This window comes from Melospiza georgiana, chromosome 6, assembly GCF_028018845.1.
Source record: "Melospiza georgiana isolate bMelGeo1 chromosome 6, bMelGeo1.pri, whole genome shotgun sequence".
NCBI classification, from domain to species: domain Eukaryota; kingdom Metazoa; phylum Chordata; class Aves; order Passeriformes; family Passerellidae; genus Melospiza; species Melospiza georgiana.
Genome location: NC_080435.1, coordinates 16,025,453 through 16,051,949, shown reverse-complemented (window position 1 = coordinate 16,051,949; position 26,497 = coordinate 16,025,453). Strand labels below are relative to the sequence as shown.

General features: G+C 37.9%; 1 protein-coding gene across 2 annotated transcripts in view; it reads left to right on the top strand.

Moving 5' to 3' along the window:
- CARS1 (cysteinyl-tRNA synthetase 1) overlaps nucleotides 1-22,194 on the top strand; it is a 33,302-nt gene extending 11,108 nt beyond the window's left edge. For both annotated transcript variants that reach the window (XM_058026080.1, XM_058026079.1), the window contains 16 exons: nucleotides 1,117-1,257; nucleotides 1,950-2,038; nucleotides 2,625-2,746; nucleotides 3,897-4,009; nucleotides 4,520-4,648; nucleotides 4,862-4,991; nucleotides 5,288-5,391; nucleotides 6,394-6,491; nucleotides 7,956-8,145; nucleotides 8,682-8,750; nucleotides 12,306-12,387; nucleotides 16,224-16,304; nucleotides 16,802-16,869; nucleotides 18,212-18,271; nucleotides 19,502-19,585; nucleotides 20,681-22,194. In XM_058026080.1, coding sequence (XP_057882063.1) covers nucleotides 1,117-1,257; nucleotides 1,950-2,038; nucleotides 2,625-2,746; nucleotides 3,897-4,009; nucleotides 4,520-4,648; nucleotides 4,862-4,991; nucleotides 5,288-5,391; nucleotides 6,394-6,491; nucleotides 7,956-8,145; nucleotides 8,682-8,750; nucleotides 12,306-12,387; nucleotides 16,224-16,304; nucleotides 16,802-16,869; nucleotides 18,212-18,271; nucleotides 19,502-19,585; nucleotides 20,681-20,815 — 1,695 coding nt within the window. In that variant the 3' untranslated portion in view covers nucleotides 20,816-22,194. The remainder of the gene's footprint in view (nucleotides 1-1,116; nucleotides 1,258-1,949; nucleotides 2,039-2,624; nucleotides 2,747-3,896; nucleotides 4,010-4,519; nucleotides 4,649-4,861; nucleotides 4,992-5,287; nucleotides 5,392-6,393; nucleotides 6,492-7,955; nucleotides 8,146-8,681; nucleotides 8,751-12,305; nucleotides 12,388-16,223; nucleotides 16,305-16,801; nucleotides 16,870-18,211; nucleotides 18,272-19,501; nucleotides 19,586-20,680) is intronic.
- The last annotated feature ends 4,303 nt before the right edge of the window (nucleotides 22,195-26,497 follow it).

The window sequence follows — 26,497 nt, the reverse complement described above, 5'->3', positions numbered from 1 at the left end:
GAGAAATGATAGGACTGAATTTTTAGTACTTTGCACTCAATACAGGAAATTTGATTCTTCAGTTCAACTACAGACTTTTTGGATGCTGTTTTTATCAATAACTTTTTTTTTAACCTTTTCAATGAGGATTTTGCTCTTTTATGTACTTACACTTTAACTTTTTTGTCTTGATGAATTAATTTCATTATAGGTTACTGAACACACATTTCTGATGTTCCAATACTGGTGGCACTTTTCCACACAAGTGTTTCTTATCAGAGAGGAAAATACCTTCCCCAAAGTTGTGTTCAGGATTATTTTTATGAAAAACAATTACATTTAGTGACAAACATTCATGTTCACTTTATGGTTCTGTCCAGTAATCAAGTCAGTCAGTATAACTATTTTTAGTAGTTATTGTCTTTTTGTAAATTATTTCCATTTTTATCTTCTCTTGTTTTCAGATTATTTGTGATAAGTACTGTGGGGTACACGTGGTTATGTGCTCCCTTCTTGAGAAGAACCTGTCTCTGAATTATGTTACTTTTTTTTTTAAAGCCCAGCTATTCTAATATCAAGTGCTTATAAAAGTCTATACTGATCTAATGGAATTTTTAAAAACCCTAAAATCTAAGCAATCATACATTCTGCATTATATCCTAGTGTCAGAAATAGAAATCCTTTCATATAAGACTAAAAGGCATCCTTGCTGATGTCCAAATTAGTCTTTCAGACACTTTTTAGCAATGTGCACAGTAAGGCCTCTTTTTAGATTATCCAGTAGCAGTGATGGAACAGAAAATGTAATACAACTGCAGGTCCCATCTGGTGTTTACAGCATAAGCTCCAGATGCCTATTGAAGTGAGCAGTATCAAAACAGATACCACTTAACAGTTTGTCTTCCTTGCTGTGGTTGTTTCATCTATATCTATGAAGAACAATATGATAAAAATATGGTAGAAAACTGCATTACTCTGTATTCACAATTAAGTGTCTCATTGCAAATGTCTTATTCCTTATTTCTCTTTCTCTGTTAAGAATAAGATCTTTCTGCACAATTTAAACAGGGCAAGTCTCTGCACAATTTAAACAGGGCAAGTCTTGGATCAGGTGCTCTTATGATTATTGTTTTCTAGACACTATTGGAAGAAGCCAAAGATTTGCTGTCTGACTGGTTGGACTCAAAATTTGGCAGTCAGGTGACTGACAATTCCATATTCTCAAAGCTCCCCAAATTCTGGGAAGGGGAATTTCATAAAGATATGGAAGCACTCAACGTAAGTAAATGAATTGTTTTGTCTTCTAAAGATGTATGTGCCATGCCTTAGAGTACCCAGAAAACAATTTAGCTCCTTATTAGCTTTCAAGAATCTCAATTTCAGCCTTATTGAAAATTACTTTAATATTAATAGATAGGTGTTAAATTAGCACTTGCTCTGTTTCCATCCAACAATCTTAAATCTGTTGTGGTTATTGTTGCACATCACTTAATTGGTGACCAGGTTTGATGTGTGCTCTCCTTGCCATTCTTCTGCTGCAACATGGGGAAATAATTATAAATTAGTCCAAAAAAGTTTGAGCTGGAACCTGTTGGCTGCACAAGAGATCCCTGCCAACCTCAGCATTTAGACTGCCTACTTAAGAGTATTCAGCCATTAAGAAATTATGTGATGGTAACCACCAAGAAGAGATTTTTCTGTTACACATAAAATGTTGTGTAGTAGTTCAGGTCGGTGAAGGTTTATTTATTTACCTGCAAATCAGAGGGACTTGCTGTCTCTTCTGTCAGAAGAGCTGGAATCCCCTCAAAGGCTGAGGAAAAGTGGCTACAGCACATTGGCTCAGCTTGAAATAGGAGTGTTGGATTTTATTATCACTTGCTTTTGAGCAAAATTGTAACCAATACATAACATATATGTTTAGTGCATATTTCCATATATATATATTTAATTCTGCTTTCTATCTCTAGGTTTTACCTCCAGATGTTTTAACACGGGTTAGTGAATATGTGCCAGAAATTGTGGATTTTGTGAAGAAGATTGTGGATAATGGTTATGGGTAAGTTTGCTACTGGATGCCCAAATGATTGCTTTCAGCTGTGAGCTGTTTTCTCTGTTTCCATCTGCAACAGTAGTCTTTGCCAGGAGCAGTTCTTCATCAAATAAAGAAATTTCAGGTTTCTTTGCAAAAAGCTGTTATTTTTACCTGATGTGCTTCTTATGATGTACTATAGGGTGAAATCCTTGTTCATTAAAGTCAAAGTCCCATTCACTTGAACTGTGTTTGATTGCTGGTCTTCCTCAAACATTGTCCAAAATTGACGTGTAATAGTTAGAAATCAGTTGCAAATAACACAAGAACTACAACTTGTAAAAATTTATGACTGTTTCTTGATACTTCTCAAAAGCTTAACAATAGCTGCTGTTTTCTCTTCAAATAATTTTATTATAACTTCCAACAATTTCTCCAAAGCCTTCATATGGTAAGGCCTTCAAACATAGGCTCACCTATGTCATACTTACAATACTGAGCAGTACCATAATGTGAGTGGAGTTACTAGAAAACTCATGGGAGTCATTCTGGGGATAAAACTCACTTAAGTTGTGATAGAAAGTTAGCTAAATAATGATCTTTAACTTTTCAGGTATGTGTCTAATGGATCTGTATACTTTGATACTATGAAGTTTGATGCCAGTGAAAAACACTCCTATGCTAAGTTGGTGCCTGAAGCTGTAGGTGATCAGAAAGCTCTTCAAGAGGGTGAAGGTAAAGATTTGCTCAGTTGCTGAAGAAACTGATGATGTATTGGTCTCTTCAACTGGTTTCACTGACATTTGGATCAGTCACAATCAGAGCTTAATGATTTACCTGCAGCACTCCCTTTACCAATTTCTTTGCCGAAGTTTTGTAGCTTGAGCCAGTACTTTCCTGAAAGTTTTTAATTGGAAAATACCAAGAAATGTTATTAATGGAAAAGTTTTTAATTGGAAAATACCAAGAAATGTTAGGATGGTTTGGGGTTGCTTTTTATTTGTTAGTGAGGGATTTTTTGGTCAGAATTGTGAATAACTCAGTCATTTGGCCATAGCCCAGTTATTTGCCCATTCGTTTGGCTCAGAGTAGGAGCAAAGACTTGAACCTGGATCTTCCACATGCCAGACATGAGTTTTCCATATCAGGCTGGGGTTATTTCATGACAAATATTTGGGTTCCTCTTTACTACTGAGAGCTCTTTGTTGTGTTTAAACAAATCCAAATATAGATTTTTTTGAATAAAGCTATAGCAGAGGATTAACTTAAAATGCTCAGTAAATGGAACTCATTAGTTATCTGCTCCTAAAGTTGTATAGTTTTAGCAAATCATGCAGAAAGTCTACAAAAAGAATATTAAAAGATTTTAATATAGTACTCTTACCAGGTGAAATCAGGACACTCATAGAGCAGTAGGTAACAGAGGAGTAAATGTAGTTATTGAACAAATACCAACTATTCTGTGCAGCAGCTGAGATTAGGGAAGAAATATTCTATGATCAGATTGTATCAGATTAAGACAATCATAGTCTCAATTTAGATCCATCTAACTTTGGAATGAATTGAATCTGCAGTCTTACTTGTATCTGAGTATGGGTTTTTTTCTTTCTGTATTTCTTTTTCTATAACTGAAGTATTGGATTTGTGCTTGGTAAGAGAATGTAGATGTGCAGCTGATACTTGTCAGCCAAACATTAACCAAACCCCAAAGGATTATCAAGGTTAATAATGAGGATTTTTGAGGGTTCAGTGATTCGGGCGTTTGTGTTTTGGGGTTTTGTTGTTTTGGGATTTTCTTAAGGTTATTTTTATGTGAGATAGAGCAATGCCAAAAATCAGTAATGCTGGTATAAAATGTATACATTTACATTTTCCCTTTTGAAAGGTGACCTGAGCATCTCAGCTGATCGCTTAAGTGAGAAGCGTTCTCCAAATGATTTTGCTTTATGGAAGTCCTCCAAGCCAGGAGAGCCCTCATGGGACTCTCCATGGGGAAAGGTAAGGAAGGACTTTATAATAAGGATTTGGATTTTCTTCGCTTATTTAAGTAGCAGAGTTACACAAGTTTTTTTGCCTTATTTCATATTAACACTGTATAAATTGTGGAGATTATATATTCAGTCCTAAGGTTCTGTGGTTAGCGTTCATTTAATAATCTAGAATGTGTATCAAGTGTGATACATTTTAAGCAGAAGTTTGCATGCAGGGTCAGCATGGCTGTTACTTGTTGTTTGTCCTCTGTTAATAGACAAGCTTTATCTGCAGTAAATTCTGTTTCCTTTTTTTGCCCTTGTGATCAAAAATATTAGTGTAGCTTTTAAAAGAACAGTAAGCAAGATAATCAGAACATTACAGGCTGGATTGCCAGGCTGGATCTTTTAATCAGTTTCCTTTTGTGAAGCTGAGATTGAGAATCTTTTTTACTTTTAGTAACAGCATGAGGAAATGAGACAGGGGCAGGAGAGGAAGACAGTCACTAGTAACCAAGTAATGCCTTTTTGTTAACAGGGTCGTCCAGGTTGGCACATTGAATGTTCTGCCATGGGTGGATCTGTTCTAGGAGAGTCGATGGACATTCATGGAGGAGGCTTTGATCTCCGATTTCCTCACCATGACAATGAACTGGCTCAGTCTGAGGTGAACGAACTGACCTTCCTGCAGTGATAGAGCAACGTGCTTTGCTTTGACTGCAACTTACACAAACCCCTAATTCAGCTTTTTCAACTTGATGTGTGTTTTGTATAAACACAAATTTTGATTCTCAGGATTTTATTCTCTCAAGTTTTCCTACTTCATATGTATGTAAACAGTCTTTTAAACATTTCTTTGGGTTTTGTTTTTTTCCTGCAGGCATATTTCGAAAATGATCACTGGGTTCGGTATTTTCTGCATACTGGTCACTTAACAATTGCTGGCTGTAAAATGTCCAAATCTTTGAAGAATTTCATTACCATAAAAGATGCACTGAAGAAACACACAGGTAAAAATTATTTTGGAATGGGAATGGCTTTGATGTACTTTGAGTGGTGACTGTGATTATTTTTTTATTCAGGGTAACTTCAGGTGTCTTCTTTGCTAACTTTAGAACAGTTTCCTTATTCTTCTCATCCTTGTTGGTATTTATCAGCATGGATGGTAGTGGTTGTGGTTTTTTTTGGTAGATGTAGTGATAGTAAGGAATTTAAAGATTACATTCTTAGCCACTGCAGTATTGGAGTCCATGAAAGTGTTTCAGCTTATAAAAACTTTCCTTGTTTATTTTAAACCTGCTACTAGCACGACAGTTACGGCTGGCTTTCCTCATGCACTCTTGGAAGGATACACTGGATTATTCAAGTAATACCATGGAGTCAGCTATTCAGTATGAGAAGTTTATGAATGTAAGTTTTCCATTTCTTCTCCAGCTCTCTAATCTTTGTGTTGCCATGTATGTTTCAAGGATCAGAACTCCAAGGATATGCAGGCCATATTCCCAGACTGGGTTTGCTTTCTGAATCCATCAGGTGGGATGGCACAGTGCTTATTTAGATACCATCAAACTCTCAAGTTCTGTAAAACCCTATGACTGCTACATTTCTCTGCAGTTGGGTGCTCTCTCCAAGTTTTGACATCTCTGAGCAGCTTGGCACTTACACACAAGATCAATTTCTCAGTTGCTTATAGAGCTCAGTCCAACAGACACTCTCCAACATTTCTACCAGGTCAGGCTTTACACAAATGTAGCCAAAGGGGAAGAAGGAATATTGTTCCCACTTTGTCTCCTCACCACAAACATTGAGCCATTGCCTCTATGCCTTGTGTGAGAGGTTAGGCACAGTTCCTGCCCCTGGTTATTTTGGAGCCATAATTTAAACTCACATTTCCCACAAGGACACTGTACAGCAGTTTGAAATTGTTGATCTTGGTCTCTCCAGCTGTAGCTGTTCTGCTTTTTATGTAAAATGTTTGGTTTGGGCCACAGATCAGGTTAAAATGACTTTTTACTGAGCTGGATGCCCATTCATAACAGATCCTTTATAGAAAGCTATTTTATTCTTCAGCTTCTATTTCTAGCAACACACTTTAAAATCTGCCATAAGAACTGTTGCCTAAACATTTTTAAAAGGTTTTTTGTGTGAGCAGCTTGGTGTTAGAGTATCATAGGGTATCATGTAGTAACAGGGCAAGAGATAAAAACGAATTGCAGTCCAACTGTGATTGACAGAGTTATGCAAAATTACTTCATTGGGTTTTATGGTCTTGAACAATGCTGTTTCTCCTGGCTGAAACAGCATTGAACCCATAAAGTTTAGGAGTCTCATTAAGAAATAATGACCCCTTTCATAGTAAGTATTGGTTATGTGTAATTGAAACCAACTTCTACCTATATTCTTCTTTTCCAGGAGTTTTTTTTGAATGTGAAGGATATTCTTCGAGCTCCCACTGATGTGACAGGCCAGTTTCAGAAATGGGAAAATCAAGAAGTAGAGCTGAACAAAAAGTGAGAGGAGCATTCCTACTTATCTCTGAATTGTGTCACTTCATCTTTGATTCTTTTTCCTTACCATATCATCTACAATGTGAAGAGTGATATTTGTCTGTAGCATTCCCACTTAACATACCAATTCTTCACAAGCAATCATTTTAATCTTGGGACAGCTTTATGAAGGATAGATTAAATTGTTAATTTCCCTTTTGCTTATGTTAAGTACACTGGCATGCCTCATTGCCATGTTTGTGAAGGGAAAGAACTCATTTGTTAGATAGCTGTCATTTTCTTCGCTATGTGAAATCTTGTTTTCTCTCTGAGAAATGACCAATAATTCACAGTGTATACAACTGGAAATATTATACTGGAAAAACAGTATTTTACATATTTCAAAGTATAGTAAGCTATCTGTAACAAACAGAAGTTAAATGACCTGACTAAACCATCAAAGATCAGTGCCAGTGTTTGAAAATATGTTGTTGAGACAATTATACAAATTTTGCAGTCTTTTAACTTCTATAACAAAACAACCATTATTATTTGTAATGCAGACAGCTTCCTAAATGAATTCCTTTTTGTCTGAAATTTAAAATAGAGGCATCTTGCATGGCAGTGCTAAAATTGTTTCCTAGTTCAGTTCACTGTTGTGGTCACTAATGTTACTATTGAAGGATTAAGTGCAGATGTTTCTGTGTAGCGATATGCTCTGAAAATTTTATCTTCAATTTGAGGTTGGTGGAGAGAACCCCTTTATTTCCAAAGGTGGGAGATAATAAGTAATGGAGAGGTCAAAAGGAAGGGATAAAGAAGTGGGAGAAATAGATGATGTGCTTTGTGGATATTTGGTTTTGTCTCCTTTCTTCTACCACTTCTTTTTTCTTGGAAAAAGTACATTGTCTGAAGCCCTAAAACCTTTGTGTCATGAAAATGATACTTAATATTTATTATATTGTATTATTTATTATACCTACTAACATGTCACTAACATGAAAAGATTTGCGTTAATTTATTCCTTTTATCTACTTATAATATTTTCATGACAATTTACTTTGTGTTAGCTTCCAGATTGGTGCTTCTTCCTGGAAAGCTTCTAAACAGAGAACTTGGCTGGTACACAGGGATAGGAGAGCAATACTATAAAAAAAGTAATAAAAAGAAGATACTAAATAAGCAATTTATACTGCTTAAAAAAAACAACAAACTTGGATGAAAAGGCCAGTTGCTGAAAAATTGTTTGATGTAATTTGTGTGGTTAGTTGTTGCCAATTAGATTATGCTGCCTGTCTTTGTCTATAGCAGTAAAACAGCATCATGATAATGCCTTTTTTCTTGTTCATCTGTTTCTTTTAAATACAAACTACAACCAGCAAAAAGTTACCTTACTTTTAGGTCCCCTTGCTCTTCTAACAGAGACTTTTCAGAGTACATTGCAGGGTTTTTGTCATGAGTAATTAAAAAGAATCTTTTTTATCTCAGTTTTTACGAGAAGAAAGAAGCAATTCACGAAGCACTGTGTGACAATGTTGACACCCGCTCGGTTTTAGAAGAAATGCGCTCGTTAGTCAGCCAGAGTAACTCCTATATTGCTGCAAAGAAATCCTCCAGACAGATGCCAAACAGACTTCTTTTAGAAAACATCAGCTCCTATCTCACTCAAATGCTAAAGGTATGTAACAGCAAGGAGTAATGTTGCTATTGCACTGTGCAGTTATAACTTGTATTTTCAAGTATGGAGGGATCTGTACAGTCTTTGTTTAAATCTTACAGGAAACTAGAGATCCTCCACACATCCCCCAGCCAAAACAACCCAAGCTGCAGTGAGTGCAGGAACAATTCTGAGTTCTCCATATTGCATTATGCTTTCAGCTAATTTTTTTTTTTTTTTTTTGAATAGTGGAGAGCCCCTAATATGTCCAAGAGAAATTAGATAGTAGAAAAAATATGAGGTCAGAATGACAAATCTGACATCTTTAAAGCTAAATCTGAAAGCCAATGCTTTGTATGGTGTATGTATGTATCAATTACAGATCATCATCAGAGCATCAATTTGTATGTATCAATTACAAATCAGAACCTCATCTTAACAGAGTTGTGAATTCTGGGTTAAATGAGATCTATTTGAATGCCTAGTATGTGTGATTTTGCTTAGTTTTCACATACCTGTGAATTGATGTGTACAATCTTTTCTTTTTCCTTTACCAGATTTTTGGTGCCATAGAAAGTGATGATGCAATTGGTTTTCCTGTTGGAGGGACTAGTCAAAACATAAATGTAAGTGAAGGACAAAATGCACTAAACAAAATTACTCTGTATCCTCTGAGAGCTTAGGTTAAAGTGATGACATTAGTGATATGTAGCTGAATTGCATTCTTTTTGCTTTTAGCTTTTGAATCTGATGTAATTAATTGGCTTAGGAAGCAGGATTTTTCTTTTACAAGCACTGGGGTTTTTATAGGTTTGTTTGATTTAATGACAGACAAATTGTATAGCAACCAGAAAAGGAATTATCTTGTCTCCTGAATGATGAGTCTGTTTCCTAAACCACATGTGAACTACAGGCAGCACATGCTACAGTCTAAAGACTCATTACAAGTATTTGTATGCTAAGTAGTTTCAAAAATGTAATTATACTGATTAAAGTTCTTTGTGGTACACCAGAAACCAGCCTGGAGGCAGCTGGAGTTTTATCCACATTTCAATCTTTTCTTCTGATCTCATTTGCGGCCACAGTTTTTATGTGGCTTTCAAAGGCTGTTTTGCTTTAGTCACCCAACAGTTTTGGGTGCAGAATTTTTCTGGAAATACCTGAGGGGTACCTGATGAAAATGCTGGTGGGCTCTGGAATACCTGGAATGTTTTCTGGTGCAGGCAGGATAAATAACTCCATGTGAAAGCTATCCACACTTAGTTCGTGCCAAAAATCTCTTGTGGACACATCAGTGCTGTTTTTCATGTATTTTTCTGCATTAAAGGTGTGACCATGCACGTTTGTGTTCCTCCTTAGGAGGAGTAAATTAAACATTTCTGGTGTAAAAAAAAGGTTTAACTTCTTAGTCATCAAAGAATTGGCAAGCTTGCTTATGGTTCGAAGAATGGGAATGAACACTCATCCCATAATTGCCAATGTAAATACTTCTATTTGTGGAAATTTCCATTAATAATATAATAAGGAAGATGTTCTGTATTGCCTACATAACCCATCAATAGTGATTTTTAAATTTAGGTCAGATTTTTTTTTAATTTTAGAAGAAAGGTAGAACTTAAACACTTACCTTTTTAGGGAAAATTAAAATTAAATTTGTATTTAACACTTCAGGCAGTGTTTCCAATAGATATGCTTTATGGAAATATTGATGATAGCTTGAGGCTAAGTCCTTTCTTTAAAATAGCACTGCCAAGGGTAGTAGAGTGAGAAGAATCTTGTGCAAAACAAAAAAAACCTGTGCTAACACATGTTGTTGTCCACAAAAACTGGATTTGTTACCCATGTGCAACAAGCCAGTAATTACACCCTCAAGAGCAACATTGATTATTTGTTTCAGAGTTGTGCAAGTCTGGATGCTCGGTGGTATTCCACAAATCAAGCACACCAACTATCAAAACTTTTTACTCTTTATGCATTTTGGCAAACAAAGCAACTTGTGTTCACTGGGTACAAGTTATGTAATTCTCTTATTAATTTGTATTCTATCCCCTCTTGGTTAATAATTTTCTTGCTTCCCATGCTAATTAGTCTGCATGCTCAGTCTTTCTGTTCTTGTGAGTTGTTGGTCCCTGAGTTGGTGTTTGAAATTACCTTTTACCCAGTGGGGGCTGATTCAGCACAGTTGCTGACTTGGCTTTATGAGTTTCTTCCTTATCTTGGGAGTTCTGCCAAGCGTCCTTGTGGCCTGTAAATTCTTTGTAGCATTCTTTGTGTCCACTATCAGTGGTCCATCCTTCTGCCCCAGTTTTGTTAACTTCCCCTAAGGTCTGAGATCATTGTAGCATGTCTAGCCCTAAACCTTAACAAGGCAATTCTACCAACAAGTAGTTTGTTTTTGTAAAGCCTAGACATCACTTTTAGAACTTGCAGTTAGCTGCTGTCTGTTTCAGGGATTACATCTCCCTTCCTATTGATTAGGCTTGAAAGAATACAAAAAACAAACATTAAAGAACATCCTTTCTTCAGAAAGTTTTACACATTCCACATTTTTTAGCACAGTTGTCAGAAGAGTCTTGTGCTAACAATTCTTACACTCAAGAAGCTTTTGTCTTTATCACCCAGATCATTACTAGTGTTAAGCATTGTAATACAAAAATGCATAATATCACAAATATTTTGGCTGTTTCATTAAATATTATACTGTCTTTCAGTCTTCCATGCAAATTCTTATTTATCTTAGCACAAATTCAAGGAGGTGAATTTCCAAGGTTCAAGAACTTTTCATTAGTTACAGAAGGCTGTGGGTCAGGCCAGTTGTTCCCTTGTCTAAATTAGAGATGAAAGAACCAATTGAGTCAGTATCTCCAAAAAATACATAATCCAATTCAGAAGTGCTGAAAGAAAAACTAACTTAATTACCATGGGTCAGTAATTTACTTGAAAAGTGTATGTAAGATATTTGAAGTCAGAAAGCCTCAGTTCCATAATATCATTTTCCAAGTGAATTCAGCATTTCTCTCAAGTTAGTTGTTGTGGAAATAAAAATGTTTCATCTTTAAATGACTGATAAAGTAATGACAGTGTCTGCTTTCCCCATACCACTTTATTTCCATGAAGAGGTATTTCCAGTGCAGTGGGGGAGTGGAGATGTGACTGTTCCTCACTTTCCAGTCTCTTCCTTGGGCCAGACTTGTCAGCACTGGATCTGATTATGAAGATGATTTCAGTGTTCACATTTATGAAAGGTTGTAACAGAACTCCTTGGTTCTTTTCTTAGGGGCACTTTTCCATCATGACAGACTATCTTGTCCCTTAATTGCACAGAAATTTGTCATGGAGATTAAACAGACAGGAAAGACGTGTGGAAATTGTAGAGGAGACAAAAGTTGGCAATTTTTTTTCCCACCCTCCAAAGTAATTAAACTTTTAGTTTAGGCTTTCCCCCAAGGGCCTGGCTTTTCCTCTTGGGATTCCAGAGAAGTGTAGTTATTGTGTAGTTGTACTACTGATCTGTAGTTGTTTTTGTAGCTCATCTGTAGTTGTTTTTGTTGCTGTTTACTAACTGCTTGCTGCTGCTATTCACTGCCATTGAGACCAGACTCACAGGACCTTTTCTCTGAGATTTTGTGCCTAGTGTTTACTTACACCTGAAATAATTCAACAGTAATCTTTCCCCACTTCTGGTGGGAGAGGGAGTTGTAAGAGGAATATAGAGAATTGCACAGTCTGTGCAATTAGCATAAGCTAAAAATCTCAGGAACAGATCTGGGTTCTAATGAAAATTAGTCCTAATAAGTGTTTGACATGGTATTATTATCTGATAAACAGCTGGGCCTAAGACAACACAGTACATGAAGGCGCAAATTTATCTGAGGGCTGTTTTTATCCCTGCACTGCATATATTGTGGCATGACCCTGTGGAAGTGATGGATCTAACTGAAAGGAGGTGAAAAAGGAATGGAGAGGCTGAACTTGACAAGCTGATTTTATCTGCACAAAATTGACAGCTAATGCAAATTTTCATCTATCCTTTGACATCAATAGAGCAATGACAATTTTTATTGATACACATCTGCCTTGAGGGTCAGATTCCATCCAACAGCACATAAATATGAAGTGGCTAGGGACATGTTTTATATCTAAATGATGATTAACTAACTATGGAAATAATGATCCTGCAGATTGAGTCTACAGTGATGCCATACCTCCAAGTTCTTTCTGAGTTCAGAGAAGGAGTGCGACAAATCGCCAGAGAGAAGAAAGGTGAGAGTTCACTTTTTCCTGTGCATGAGACTTTTCTGTACTTTCCTGAACTTTTCCTGCACATGAGACTTGGAGATCATAAGAACCAAACTGGGGGACAGGATGGAGCTGTGGGTGTGAGGCAGCTGATAGTCTCTCCTTGTTTAGAGAATAAAAGTAAGGCATCTTTAAATCAGAGCTGCTTTGAATTTTTGCATCTCTGCTGCCTGTCTCTTTAATTTGGGTGTCCTTTTAGGCTGCTAAACTAATTTTCATATCCTAAAGAATCTAAAAGTTCTGGAATGATGAGGTGTAGCTGCTGTTTTTCTAGGTTAGGGTGCTCCCTTCTTTATAAGTATGAAAGTACCATGATCTCTTCCCTGGGGAGCTTGCATTTTCTTGAAAGTGTAGATTGCTACACAATAATAGTGTCTGCATTTAAATAGCCCAAGATGTTCACTATTTGTTAGAATAGTTGGAATTGTAGCTCCCTTGATGGTAATTGAGTGTTTTCTTTGGAGAATTCATCTGGGAGTTTGCTAGAAGTTTCAGGTGCCTTTTTTAAATCCCTCTGAAAAGCTTTGATCATGCTGTGTCTGTTGGCAGCAGAACTACATAGTGTTAACAAGGTTGTTCCTTTAAGCATTCTTTGATTTTACTGATATTTCCTAATGGAGGAGCTCTTACTATTTTCTGTTGTTCCCTGTGGAATTTTGCATGTCTTCAACATGTGTTTGGTTCTTGTTTTCTTAAAACTTTGGCACTGGGATTTGTGCGTGAAGGCAAAACAGGGCATGTTTTTTATATACATAAAACATACGAGTAACCCATATATTACACAGAAACAAAAAATTACTTGTGGTGTTTGGTAACCTATTCAGCTGGAAAAGACTCTGAACTCTCATACTGCTACTGTTTGGAGTTCTTCCAAAGCTGATAAGTTTACATTAAAAGCACAAACTGTATTTGCTAATGTAATTACTCTGTTATTATTGTCAAACTCTTATAGGCCTAATTGATGCTGAGAAACAGGCTTAGTAATAAGTTCCAATAGTTCCAATAGTAAATATTTTCTGTAACTTGAATTAATTCAAGAGGTTTGTGTGTATATCCTCAGCCAAAAATGTGAGCTTTAGTCTTTTAGTATTTAACATACTTCTTCCTATGAAGCTTTTTTTTTTCCCCTTGCTTTATGATGGTTGAGCTAAATTGATCATTGCTTTTAGCAGTGGTAAGGTTTAAATATCACAGAGATCATTTTTAGAACACACTTGGCTCAAGTGTTTACTGGCACTTGAGTTTCCTGCTTGGAAGGCAGTGATTTTTTGCCTGAAATACACTGGACAGTGAGAATCAAACTGGATCTAGTGGCTGCTTGGTTGGGGTATGGAGCACTCTGCAATTTGACCAGGGAGGCACCTTTCTTTTAAACTATATGATATATGGAAGCTGAGTGGTGGTTGGCAGGACCTGCACTGACATATTACAGATTTCTTTCCCTTCCCCTATTAAATTCTTGCTTGCAGGAAGCATTAAATTACTGTAAAAGTTGTTCTGATTAGTGGCTGGGGATATTGCCTCTGCATGGCTGTAGGCATAGGGAGTTTCCCCATCATAGCCTGTTGCTGGCAGGGTTGTGTTAGATATTATTTAAAACAATCAGTATTGCTTTAAGTATTCTCAGATGTTAAATAAAAAACATGTGGCTCTGTAAACCTCTATTACAAATTTTCCCATCCACACACATGCACTTTCAAAATGTATCTACAAAACACTTCACAGAATAGCCATTTTTAAAGCTATGGTTTTTAATAATAATCAAAATATATGTACTCTGCAAAAATGTTACATCATCCAGAATGGTTAGCATTCAAATATGGACTTAGTAATTCTCACAGTGCCCACTGCACCTTCTGCCCTCTTCCAAATATGTCAGGAGTTGACCGGAACTGGGACGAACTCTCTCATTGTAGCATTGCCTGCTCTTGTCTTTTGCTGCCAGTCTTTATATCCAGCATTCTCTAGATGTTTTTCAAGCTCTTCTTTTTCCTTCCCATCACAGTGTTCTGATTCACAACATCTCAGCATCTGTTTCACATCTGATGCTCTTTGGCTTGAAATTCACAGAAAATGTGAAGAGGTCTGGGGAATAGTCACAGGCCCAAGGAGTGTCCATCTGCTGGGGTGTTGGTGGGCACTGGTGATAAGGCATTGGTCCCACTGGTTTCCTGGTCACTGTCCTCAGTGAGAGCCTCCTTATGTCCTGAGGCAACCCACAAACAACCCCCTACCCAATCCTAAACATAATTGCTCTGGAGATGCCACATGCAAAGAACAGGCACATCTCAGCTTTAAGAAGTGTGGTGCTGACTCCTCTGCATGACAGAATTGATCAGAGCATGTGTACTCTCAAAAAGAATATGTTTCATTATACGTTTCTCCTTGATGGATTTCTTCTTCTTCAGCTTTCAATTATTCATGATTTTAGATAAGTGAACATCTGTAACTGTGCAGATGCTGTTCTGGTGAATAAGTAGTGTTTCTTGATAAGCAAACACCTTTTAGTATCAACAGCCAGTGAGGGAATCTGATCCCTGGTTTACCTAATGGCTGATCTAGAGGTGCATCAGACATGACTGTGGCTCACTGTGTGTCACTGCTGTGGATCAGAGAAACAAGGACTCAGTTTACAGCAGAACAGAAGATGTTCTGTGCACTGCAGTGGTTTCCTGTGCAAAGAGAGCCACAGAGCACAGCCATGCCCTGAAACAGGGTGCTCCTTCTCATGGTTTTAGGATAGTCAGTGCTGTTCACTTGCAGCTCTCTGAGAGCTGTGGGAGAGATGAAGGCTCAGGGATGGTACTTGTATCTACCAGAATGTGCAGTGTTAAGGAAGCTCCCTGGATGGAAGCTTCCACTCCTTGAGACCCTGAGTACCTCTTGGGTTTAACCAGCTAAGAATTGCTGAAAGGGAGAACACCTGCTCATTATAAGCACATCTAACTCAAGTATCTGTCTTGTTATATTTGCTAAGTGTTCTTCCTAAATACCAGACTGCCTATGAAAAATGCCACAATTCACAACAGCAGCATACTGGGCGTCTTTGATGAATTTAATCCCTCTTAACTGTTGTGCTGCTTCTCAACTGATACAATTTCTTATCCAAAAATTATCTTGTATGAAGATTTGTTTTCTCCTTAAAATAGCATATATTTCAGCTAAATCTTAAGTTCTTACACTTTGCTGTCATGAAAGGCTCTTTGGTAAGTTTGCAAGGGGAAAAAAATAATTAGCTGTGATGTCCTGGTCACCACACAGAAAGCTAAACCAAAATTCTCTGTTCTGCTGTAAATAGATTGCTTGAAATATAAAGAGGGTGTTGGGATTACAGCTCCTCTGACAAATCAACAAAATCATAGTCCTTCAAAGGGCAGTGTTAGATTTAGCACAGGATATGTTAATTTGTGATTTTCTAAAATTAGGTTTTTAACCTTTCTTATTGCACATCCTATAGTAACCATTAGGATCTTCCTGAGTCATATACCCTTCCACCATACCCTGGCAGAATTGTTGCATCATTTCTGAATTGCCTTGGATTTTCTTTCTGTTCTTCTTCAGGAGCAGTGAGGGTATGTCTTGGAAGACAATTATGATTTTCAAGTCCCTGCAAAGAAATATGCTGCTTTTTTATGTGGCTGCAATAAGGCAGGGTTTAGTTATCACATTAAAAGAAAAGACCTTTCTCTCTCTCTGTGAGAGTGGCAATTTCTTAATTGCACTGAAGTAACTATGTAGCTGTACAAAACTATACTTTGGCCAAATTTTACTTCACTAAAAGTATTTTTCATGCTCTGTAGTAACTGAAGTGCTGCAGTTGAGTGATGCTCTTCGGGATGACATCCTGCCTGAACTTGGAGTTCGATTTGAAGATCATGAAGGTACCCAGTTATCTCCTGAAAATTTGTAGGATCTGTTTTTATAATCCTGATGTTTTCCTAAGAAGTGGGAAAACAAATTTAGAATAATTCAGTAAACTCAAGTATTGCAGAGCTATGGCATATCATATGTGCACCATATATATATATTATATATATATATATATATATATATATATATATATATATATATATATATATATATATGTATATGTATAATATGTACTATATATAATAGCACATAATATGTATCATGTATAATAGTGTATATATATTAATATATATTATAGAGCTGTATATTGGAATACATGTACAGAATAAAAAAACATACATTGCAATATTTTTCACCTTTTTGTGTAGCACCTAATTTCTTAGTCACTTTTGAGTAGCCACTGAGTTGTATTTGCATTTAGCATGCAAAAATAAAACAATTATCACAGGATGAATACATTTATCTTTGGCTAATCAAGAAATTAATCTGTCTCTTTTTGCTTCTTCAGGACTTCCAACTGTGGTTAAATTAGTGGATAAGGACACATTATTGAAAGAAAGAGAAGAAAAGAAAAAGGTAATTATTTTAAGCATCCTATATTTTTAAAATTGAAAGTAATGTGTAAGCTATGGATGTTTTTACATTTCTTTGATAATTCATAAGAAAAATCATAGACTAGCAACACAGAAGATGACATAAGAGAATTGATACAAAAAATTTAAGTGTGTTGGAAAAAACCAATTTTTTGAAACAGCTTCTTGAAAACTTTGTATGGAACCTAGTGAATACCTCAAAGATTTTTTATTTCATTGCTTTTTAAGATCTTCATATAATAATGCATGTTCAATATGATTGCATTCAAACTGTCTTAGCTTCTCATTGGAATTTTTCTTCCAGAGAGATAATTCAGACTTCTTTTGTTTGTACAAATGAAGTCAACATTTTCCATAGAACTAATCTATATTCATCTGATAGGTGAGGAAAAAATGTACTGGCTAAATCTTAGTTAATATAGTATGGATTAGTGAGATATTCAGGATGTGGGGACAAGAATTCATGTTGCTCTGTAAAGCTTGTGAATTTAAATTCACATGCACAAGGTTGGGACAGATCCCCTGCTTTAGGCACTTCCTAGTATTAATATTTGACTTTGTAATATTTAAAAGTAACACTTCATATGTCCATCTTCAATTTTACCAAATAATAAAATTCTATCATGACTAGAAATCTATGAAAGACTTTCCAACATTTGTCCTTCCATGTTGGTGTTTTTTAGAAAAGGGAGAAGTCATTTTAGTCAATTCCAGATGTTTTCATCAGAGTGACGTTTGAAGGCAGTTTGTTTAATGCTGCTGGGTAGGAACTGCAGCCAGAGTCCCTTTTCCCTGGCAACAGCATTATGTTCAGTTCTGGCAGAACACTTAGAGAACTGACAGGTCTCTCCCAGGCAAGTGCAAGATGGGATTTTTAGCAAGTTGGTTAAATTTAGATAGTTGTTTCCCTAGGAACATCAAGTGATACAACTGCTGCTTGAGGAACTGTGATATCTTTACATTTTGAGGCAAGAGCTTAAAATATCTGAAATACAGTCTTTTTAAAAAGTCATTTGCAAAACAGTTTTCCCCCTAAAATGATAGGACAATTTATTTTAGGTATTCTATTATAGGTATCCATTTTGCATGCAAAATGCATTCTGAACAGTTAGAACTGGTTTAACTGTGAATAAAAGCAAAAGAAATCAAAGTCATACAGTGGGAAGTATCAGACAATCCTAATTATAAGGCATGGTGGGTTTGCTGCAGGTCATGCTGCCAGTTCTGTCTGTAATTAGATACCCAGGGGAGCTGGCTCAGGTTTGTAGAAAACAACCAAATGGAATAGTGCCTTACCTTTTACTCACTAATACTGCCTCTCACAGATAGAAGAAGAGAAAAAAAGGAAGAAAGAAGAAGCAGCCAGGAAAAAACAACAGCAGGAAGTAAGTAACCTCATTTTGAAGGAAAGTGTAGGCAGCAGTGGTCACGTGCAGGAAGGACCATTAGAACACAGGCTCTCTGCCCAGCCTTGACCAGGTCTCCATTGCTTTTTTTTTTGTTTACAATTTCCTGCTCAGAATGCCTTTGGCTTGCAGTTCAGGCTTGGAATTTCAATTCTGATAGAGAAGCCAGTTTTGAAAACACAATTAAAGCCTGCAAAAACTTATTACAGAAGAACTTGTAGCGCTTAAATTTCAGTCTGTAAATAGTATTACCTAGTTGACAAAGTAGCATCTTACATGCTTGTTAGTGTTAGAGATGATTTTGCTTGTGTTGTTTATTATTTTATTCCCTTTCTATTATCATAGGTATATGTGAAAGGGTTTCTTTTTCCCCTTTTTTTTTCTTTTTCTCTGTAAGAAATCCCCTGTTCCTTATGATTGAGCAGAGAAATGTTTTATCTCTGTGATTGAAATTCACATAGCTCGAAGATTTTGGGCTTTGGACGGGGAGTGGACAGAGGAGATGAACTCATAAGAAAAAATATTGTTTGCCATGCTGATGATTTTAACAGTACAGGAAATACATTCCTGTGTTATAAGAGGACGAAAACTTTTAGAGAGCACCACATACAAAAATAAAACAAGATAAATAGCATTTATCAGCCACAAATTCCAAGTACCTTTTTTCTTTTTTTAATAAAGGTTATTCCCCGGCATAGGGCAAAAATTACATGGAAAAGATTCTGAGATGTGCTTGTTTACAGACAAGGGAGAGTTCAGTTTGTTTTCAGTGCAGTTACTGCATCTGATTCTTCTGTGACCTGCATTAAAACCTTAGCTTGTCAGCAAGAAACTTGGGAAAGGTGGTTCCCCTTTGCAGTGAGTTAATTGCTGAATATGTTTATGATAGCAGCTATTCACTTTGTGTTGACTAAAGAACCAAGTTAGCTAGACTCAGATGTAGTTTTTGGAGTTTATAAGCAAATTATTTTGAGTTTCTGCAATGTATCTGTTTTATAAAGTGGTTCTCTACCGGTTTAAACAGTTTTTCCCTCAGACAAGCACTGCTAAACCTACTGAGTTGTTCCTCACTCCAGGTTTCTTTTCACATAATAAACAATTATGAATTGAATGCTCCTTGATTTTGAAATTATAATGTATGTTTCCTTTTACATATGTGACAGGTTGTCAGTAATTAACTGTGATGTTAATGCATGTTTTATATTACAGGCAGCAAAACTGGAAAAAATGAAGATTCCACCACATGAAATGTTTAAATTGGAACTTGACAAATATTCCATGTTTGATGAAAATGTAAGAGACTTCTCTTCATATAGGGAGGAGTTTTCCTCCCCCAGTTGTGCATACTTATTTGTACATGTTTATAGCAATCTTGTTCCAAACCTCCAGGGCACTGCTATTATTGTAGCAAGAAGAGGGAAGGAGAGAAGGAAAATGTGATATATGAATTTTATTGTGCACTGGGGAGCAAGGTCTCTGTTAGCCATCATTTCAAGGGTGTTTTCATTCTACAGTCCTTTGTACATTCATTTTACATTTCCTTTGGCTCCCCTTACTGCAAAGCAAAATACATATTGTGGGTAGGAATGTGTATGATGTTCATTCACAGACTTATTACTCTGGTGCAAGGCAGGGTATTCATTTGCAAGTACAAACTCCCCAGCTCTTCCAGAACTGATATTTTTGGAGAGGTCCTGTGTTCCCTGTTCCCTTGTGCCCACTGTTTTGCTCTCTCCTGGCAAAGGCTCTCTGAAGGGGCTGTATGCGTAACTTTGCTCTTGATTGTTCCCCTTGGAGATAAAAGGGTTACTTGGAAAACATAAAGAACTGTTTCTTCACTTCTACTTCATTTGGGTCATTGATCCTGCTTCTGCCTCTCCCTTTCACCTACACAAATTCAAGTCAGAGGATAAATACTGGAAAATACCCCTACAAGGCAAGGAGAATGTCCATAAAAATGCTGATCATACTTTCTCCATCAAGAATATAAATATGTTACTGCTTTTGCTTTAAACCTTGAATTCAATCTGCTAGTATGATTAAAATATTATTTTAACCATCTGTTCAGGAATTAGTCATTATTCTCTTAACTAAAACCACCTAGAAGTTAGTGGTCTAAGCTTCCCTTACATGGTTCAGGACAGAAGATAAATACACCCTTATGCCTCTTACTTTGCTAGGAAAGGAACATTCAGAAATAGTCAGTTAGCTGTCAAACTTCTAGGTGACTAAAATTAGTCAAGATACACCCCTTCCTGACAGCCTGTCATTATGACATTATCTCCCTATCTTATTAAAACATGATTCCATAGAGAACAAAAGCAGTCCAAGAACTTATCTTAAATACTCTTTTTTTTTTTTGACTCTTTTTCCCTCTTTATATTTCAGGGATTTCCCACCCATGATACAGAAGGCAAAGAACTTAGCAAAGGACAAATTAAGAAGCTAAAGAAACTTTATGAAACCCAAGAAAAGCTACACAAGGAGTATCTACAAATGGTTCAGAATGGAAGTGCAAATTGAAAACAACAGGACTTTTTATGTAGAAGGCGAGTGCTGGGTTCCCATTGAAGAAGTGAGCATATACTGCTGCTTAAATTTCTGTTTACACTTTCTATTATGTGCAAAGTCAAATTCCTGTTTACGTGGGTTAATAATGTCATCTGGAAATGTAATAAAAATCTATCATTAAAAAAAAAGCCAACATGTAACAAGTTTCTTCTCAATGATAGCAAATGTGGTTGCCAGTTCTGTTTGTGAAGGTGCTGCTCAGTCAGCAAATCCACATAAGGATTCTTGTTCATTCTAGCTGTTCAGGCTTTGGTTAATTTGTCCTGCATACTGATCTCTATCTAATACCCCATGTTACAGTCAGAAAAATGTATTGCTAAAAGGGAGCTGAGTAATTTGCCCCACAGTAAGAACAGTATTTTCCAGATGACTTTAGTATCTTTACATAAGCAGGAAAAGTGGGTAGTTCCACTATGATACTCATTCTAGCTGCTGTTATTAAAAACACTCACAGGTATACCCAGAACACTTTGCATAGTAGAAGTTAACAGTCCCTTTGTTGAAAAAGGGAACAGATCATCAACCTGCAATTGCAGTCAAGTGGGTAAGTACAAGGCAATGCACCTGCATTGAACCAACAGCTGGGAGAGACACGAAGGGCTGATGGCAGAGGTGGTGTGTCCTTGGAGCTATCCCTTCAAGGAAACAGGAGCCCTGCCAAAGTACCTGATTACCCAAAGTACTCAGTCCCTAATTATCAGTTCAGAGCCATGCCATGGGGAATTAACAGAGGGTTTCCTACTGATATACAGTTTGTGGATTGATTTGCAGCTGGGGAATATAGCTAGGCATTGCCCTGTAGTCAAGACTGATGTTTTTAACATGATGATTTAACCCTGAGATAAAAGCCTTTCTGATGTAGTATGATCACACTATACTGCAGGGAGAGTTCTTCATTGCCTAACAATGCATTTCACTGGCAGAAGCTACTAAATGAACTAAAGTTCATGAAATCCTAAAAAATATCTCACCTGCTTCACAGCTGCACAGAACAGCCAAGTGTCTGATTTGCAGAACTATATTCATTCAGTATTCTCAAGGTGACCTGCAGAAAGTCATACTGTGACACCTCTGTTTTCTCAACTCCTAAGTTCATGCTACAGTGATCAGGCTATGTTTCTTTTTGTAATTAAGACTTAAAACATCTTTGCTTTTCCTTGATATTTTTATATTTATATTCCTCCTTCTGAGAAATGAACACATTATTTGGAGTAACAGGTCTAGTAGGGTTTTTTTCTAATTTGTCTGTATTTGCCTTTGAAAACATACGTAATGTTAAGGTCAGTAAAGCAGATACATCTTGTGTGCAGAAAATAAAATCTGTTGTGAAATACTTGTATGTGAACTCTTTGTAGTGGGGAAACTATTAAGCTTATTTTTATTCCACAACCATCTTTTTGAAATGTGGTTTGCAGAACTTTTCCTTTAGCTTGCTATTACTAATTTAACTAATTTTGCATTCAATATTTGATTGTTCTGCTAATTTCTAATCAATTTTATAAATGCATGTTTAAACTGCACAATGATACTTTAAGCAGCCAGCCATGGCCATTAGGGCACCTTCTCCATCCTGTGGTATGGGAAGAGGAAAGGTTCAATTACATTTTTTGCAGTATTTTAGATCCCAACTCCCTTTGGCCTTATCAGCTCATCATTTTCTTCCCAGCATGCTCCCTGAAGATGCATGTGCACTCAGGACATTTTTGAAGGATGGGACATGCCTATACTGCTTCTGAAATTGCAGCTTAATGTCAAATAGTGCCAGGAATTTGAATACAGAAATTGTTTTCAGTGATCTGAGTCAGCACTTAAAGTGAGTTAGTATTTAACTGTGGAGAAAATGCTGTTGATCCATGGCTGTCCTGGGCTGTAGTTTATGACGTCTCCATGATAAAATCCTGGCTTTTGCCCTTACATTTTGGTTTTTTCTCTTTCTCCTATGTTTTTAGTAGAACCTAATCCAATTCCATTATTATATCAATATAAAAGAATGAGGTTTTTTTAAATGCCCTTTTTCTTTCCTAATTGCTTCATTTTCTTTCTGGGACAACTCTCCTTGCAGGGATCTTGGGAGCATTTCAGACTCACATTTTCCAAAGGTTATTTTCCTGTTTTTCTGTATGCTTCCCACATTCACACACTGCTTCCTCCCTCCTTTGGTATGTTTTTTGAAATTCAGCATGCATAAAATCCTGCTGAAGGAAAACTTGGTAGCAAACAAAGAATGCTGCAGCCAGGCTTGGATGCACACTGCTTCAGATGACTTTTCCAGTGTGGGTGTGCCAATTGATATGTGGGATTACTGAATTGCACAGACAATGCCTATTCCCTGGCAATCCCTCAAGGTGGCACTTAATTGGATTCCTCTGCTCTTGCTTTGTGAGAGAGACCTGGCAAGCAGGAGAAGGGAATGCAACAGCAATGGGCTGTGGTGTCTTAGTCATCTGTCTCACTCAGCCAGGAAAAGGGAGTGGACAGACTACACAGTATTTAAATTTTTGGTGGGGTTTTTTTTGGGGGGGGAGGGGGGTGGGTTTTTTGTGTTTGCTTTTTTTTAAAAGGTTGTGTATGCATATACACTCTCAGGGAAGACAGTCTGAAGTATGATTTCATAAGCATTATGAAAAATTATTAAAATCCTCATAGCAAAATCTTAGAATTTAAAAATATTTTAATTTTCTGGAACAGAGACCTCATCTTGCTCAGACAGCATGGAGCTTTTCATTTCCCACCTATCAAAGAATTTATTCAGAGATGGCAAGGGAAGATAAAAGAGTGGTGTTTCTGTTTTAAATTGCACCCTTGGCTGAAGCCCAAACTTGGCAGCAGCAAAATTTGTTTGTCTCTTGCTCAGTGTGCCTTTCAACCTTTCTGATGTGAAAATTCCCATTAACGTCAAATGTGAATACTGCTCCACTCAGGAGAACAAATTCCTCCCATCACTCAGTTTGCTCAGATACTGGTAGAAAAAATCTGTGAATTGTTCAGTGTGAGCTTGATGCCACCAATCTTTTCAAAGACTTTCAACTGGTGAGTGCTGATTACCTTTATGGCACTCTCTTTGACCTGTTTATAACAACATTTTTATTTGCTGTTCTCCTGTTGCACAGAGGCTCTGGTACATTTTAAGTGCGCAAATAAGCAATTCGCTGTCACATAGAAGCTTAAAATGTAGAAAAATAAATGGAAGGTAAGTTGAAGCATTCTCAGCTAGTGGTAGTTGTTGGACCAACTTCAGCTGCCTCTTTATTACACAACTTCTACCACACAAATATGGGAAGGAATTTCACTCCACTCTGATTTCACAAGGCAATTTCTATATGTACCACATGCATATATACTTAACATGCCTTGAGACAGAACACATTAATTAAGAAGCACATCAGCTACTTAGTGCCAAGGCTCTGCTTAGCAATGATCAAACTTCTTCCTCCCCTGCAGGAAAAATCATTGACTGAGGAAATCTTATATCTCAGATGAGGCTGTGAATGTCTGGCATCTCACCCAGTGAGAGCAGTTTCCATTAATACCCACCCAAGGGCACAAGACACAGACAGTTTTAATGCCACTTACAGACCTCAGCCTAAGCTTGCTCTGCAGTGTCAAGTGCATCTGCTTGGCAGCTCTGGCACAATCCCTTCCCTCCTTGGTTCTCCCAGCTCTTGAATGTGAGGCTGGGTGCTTAAATCGAGCCAGGGTGATTCAGCAGATATCCCTGTGCAGCTCCCTGCAGGGGAGCAGCACCTGGCAGCAAGATGACTCCACAGCTTGGGCTTTGTCCACTGTCATGGAGTCTAGCACTGTGCTACAAGAGGTTAGACAGCAGTCAGCAAAAATCCCTCACTGACCATGGGAGAGTTAATGCCCTTGGAGACAGGCACTGAAAATCAAAAGGTGTAAGTGAAATGTGTGTCTACCTTGATAAACAAGCACAGAAAGGTGCAGCTAGATCTCACACCCGTCTGGCATCTTTGTAGGAGACAAAGTCTGGAAGTTGTACTCAGCATCTGAGCGGCTTTTAACAAAATGGAGATTGACAGAAAAATCTTAAGAGAATACTTGATAGCTGTGAGCCAGCAGCAAGCACAGAAGTGTGGAGTAGGAATACCTTCAGATAAGCCCTTCTCTCAGAGTTCATTATGCTCTTCTTTGGAGCACTGAGAATCAAGCATAGTCACTACCATGAATGCATACCTGACCTTAAAAAGTCACTACTATGAATAAGGTCTCAAAATTATGGATTACTGGAAAAACAAGGAAGCTGTTAACCTGCTGATGTTAGAAAAAGGACTTGTTTGGAAAAACAGGGAAAGGGAGCTGGAAGCAATGTAAAGAAGGGGGGCATTCCACTGAACATATCCTCTGGACCACCAAAACTGCTTGTTTGTGCAACTGGCTATAACATTCCTGCAGTTCTTTCAAAATTATCTCATTTTTTAATTACAGTATTGGTATCTAACGAAAGATTCCTTGGTTATGCCTGTAACTTAAATTCCTACTGTAAATTATTTAATCCAACATTAATATATTGACTAGTTGTTTTAAAGTATTGGTCTCATTGCTTCCAAACACTAGGTGTTATAGAAATCCAAGCTGCAGCCCTGGAGACAACATCTTAGAACAAGGGAACTCCCTGAGAGGAGAAAATGATTGGGGTTGGTTTTTTTTTGGTTTTTGTGGTTTTATTTTTTCTTTTTTTTTGGGGGGGGGGGTTGTTTTTGTTTTGGTTTTTGGTTTGTTTTTTTTTTTTTGAGTGAAATTTGAGTGAGATTGAGTGAAAGATGACTGAAACTCTGGAGGTGGCTCCTAGTGCTGAAATTGCACTGAAATTCCCCAATGCTCTCAGACTGCCATGCACACAGAATGTGGGCTGTAGTGGGCTTTTCCCGGCTGCTCTACCAGGGAATTGTGTCTGAGCCGAAGATGGCACTGCCCTGACCGCCTTTGCTGTGGAGGAGCAGTAAGGCAGCAGCAGCAGCAGCAGCAGAACATTTCTCATTTCCCAGGCCAGGCACGGTGCCTCAGAAACCGCCTGGATCCTCTCCCAGCATGGATCATCTCCATGACAAATGGCAGTTCCTGAGACGTGCAGGGATCTCATTGCTGACATGGTGGATAGCCCACCCAGCTGGAATGTTGTCATGGCTGTGTCCTTCTGAGGACAGGTCAGAGGTGGTGGAGATGCTCCGATTCTACCCAGGGGCAGAAGAATGAGCTGAGGGTTTCTGGTGACAATGAAGGGTGACACTACTGTGAGTGCTTGGGACAGGCCCACAGCCTCAGGGTCACAGGCCCGGTTCTCCCGCGGGGCTGACATTGCTGGAGGAACAGCGGGGCCGGCACACAGAGCCCAGGAGGTTCCCGGGCTTCCCGGGGATAACTTTCCTCTGCAGGAGCCGGGCAGGAAAGGGGCGCTGCTGTCACTTTAAGGGCGCGGGCACGCGCCGTCCCCTGCGGCCCCGCCCCGCCCCGCATCACGCGCTCGCCTCGCGCGCGCCCGCGGCCCCGCGCGCCCCCCGCCCGCGCGCTCCGATTGGCCGAGCGCCGCACCGCCGAACAGTCAACATGGCCCGCGTGCGGCGTGGCGGCCGCGGCGCCGCCGGGGCCAATCGGCGGCGTCCTTGCTGAGGGAGG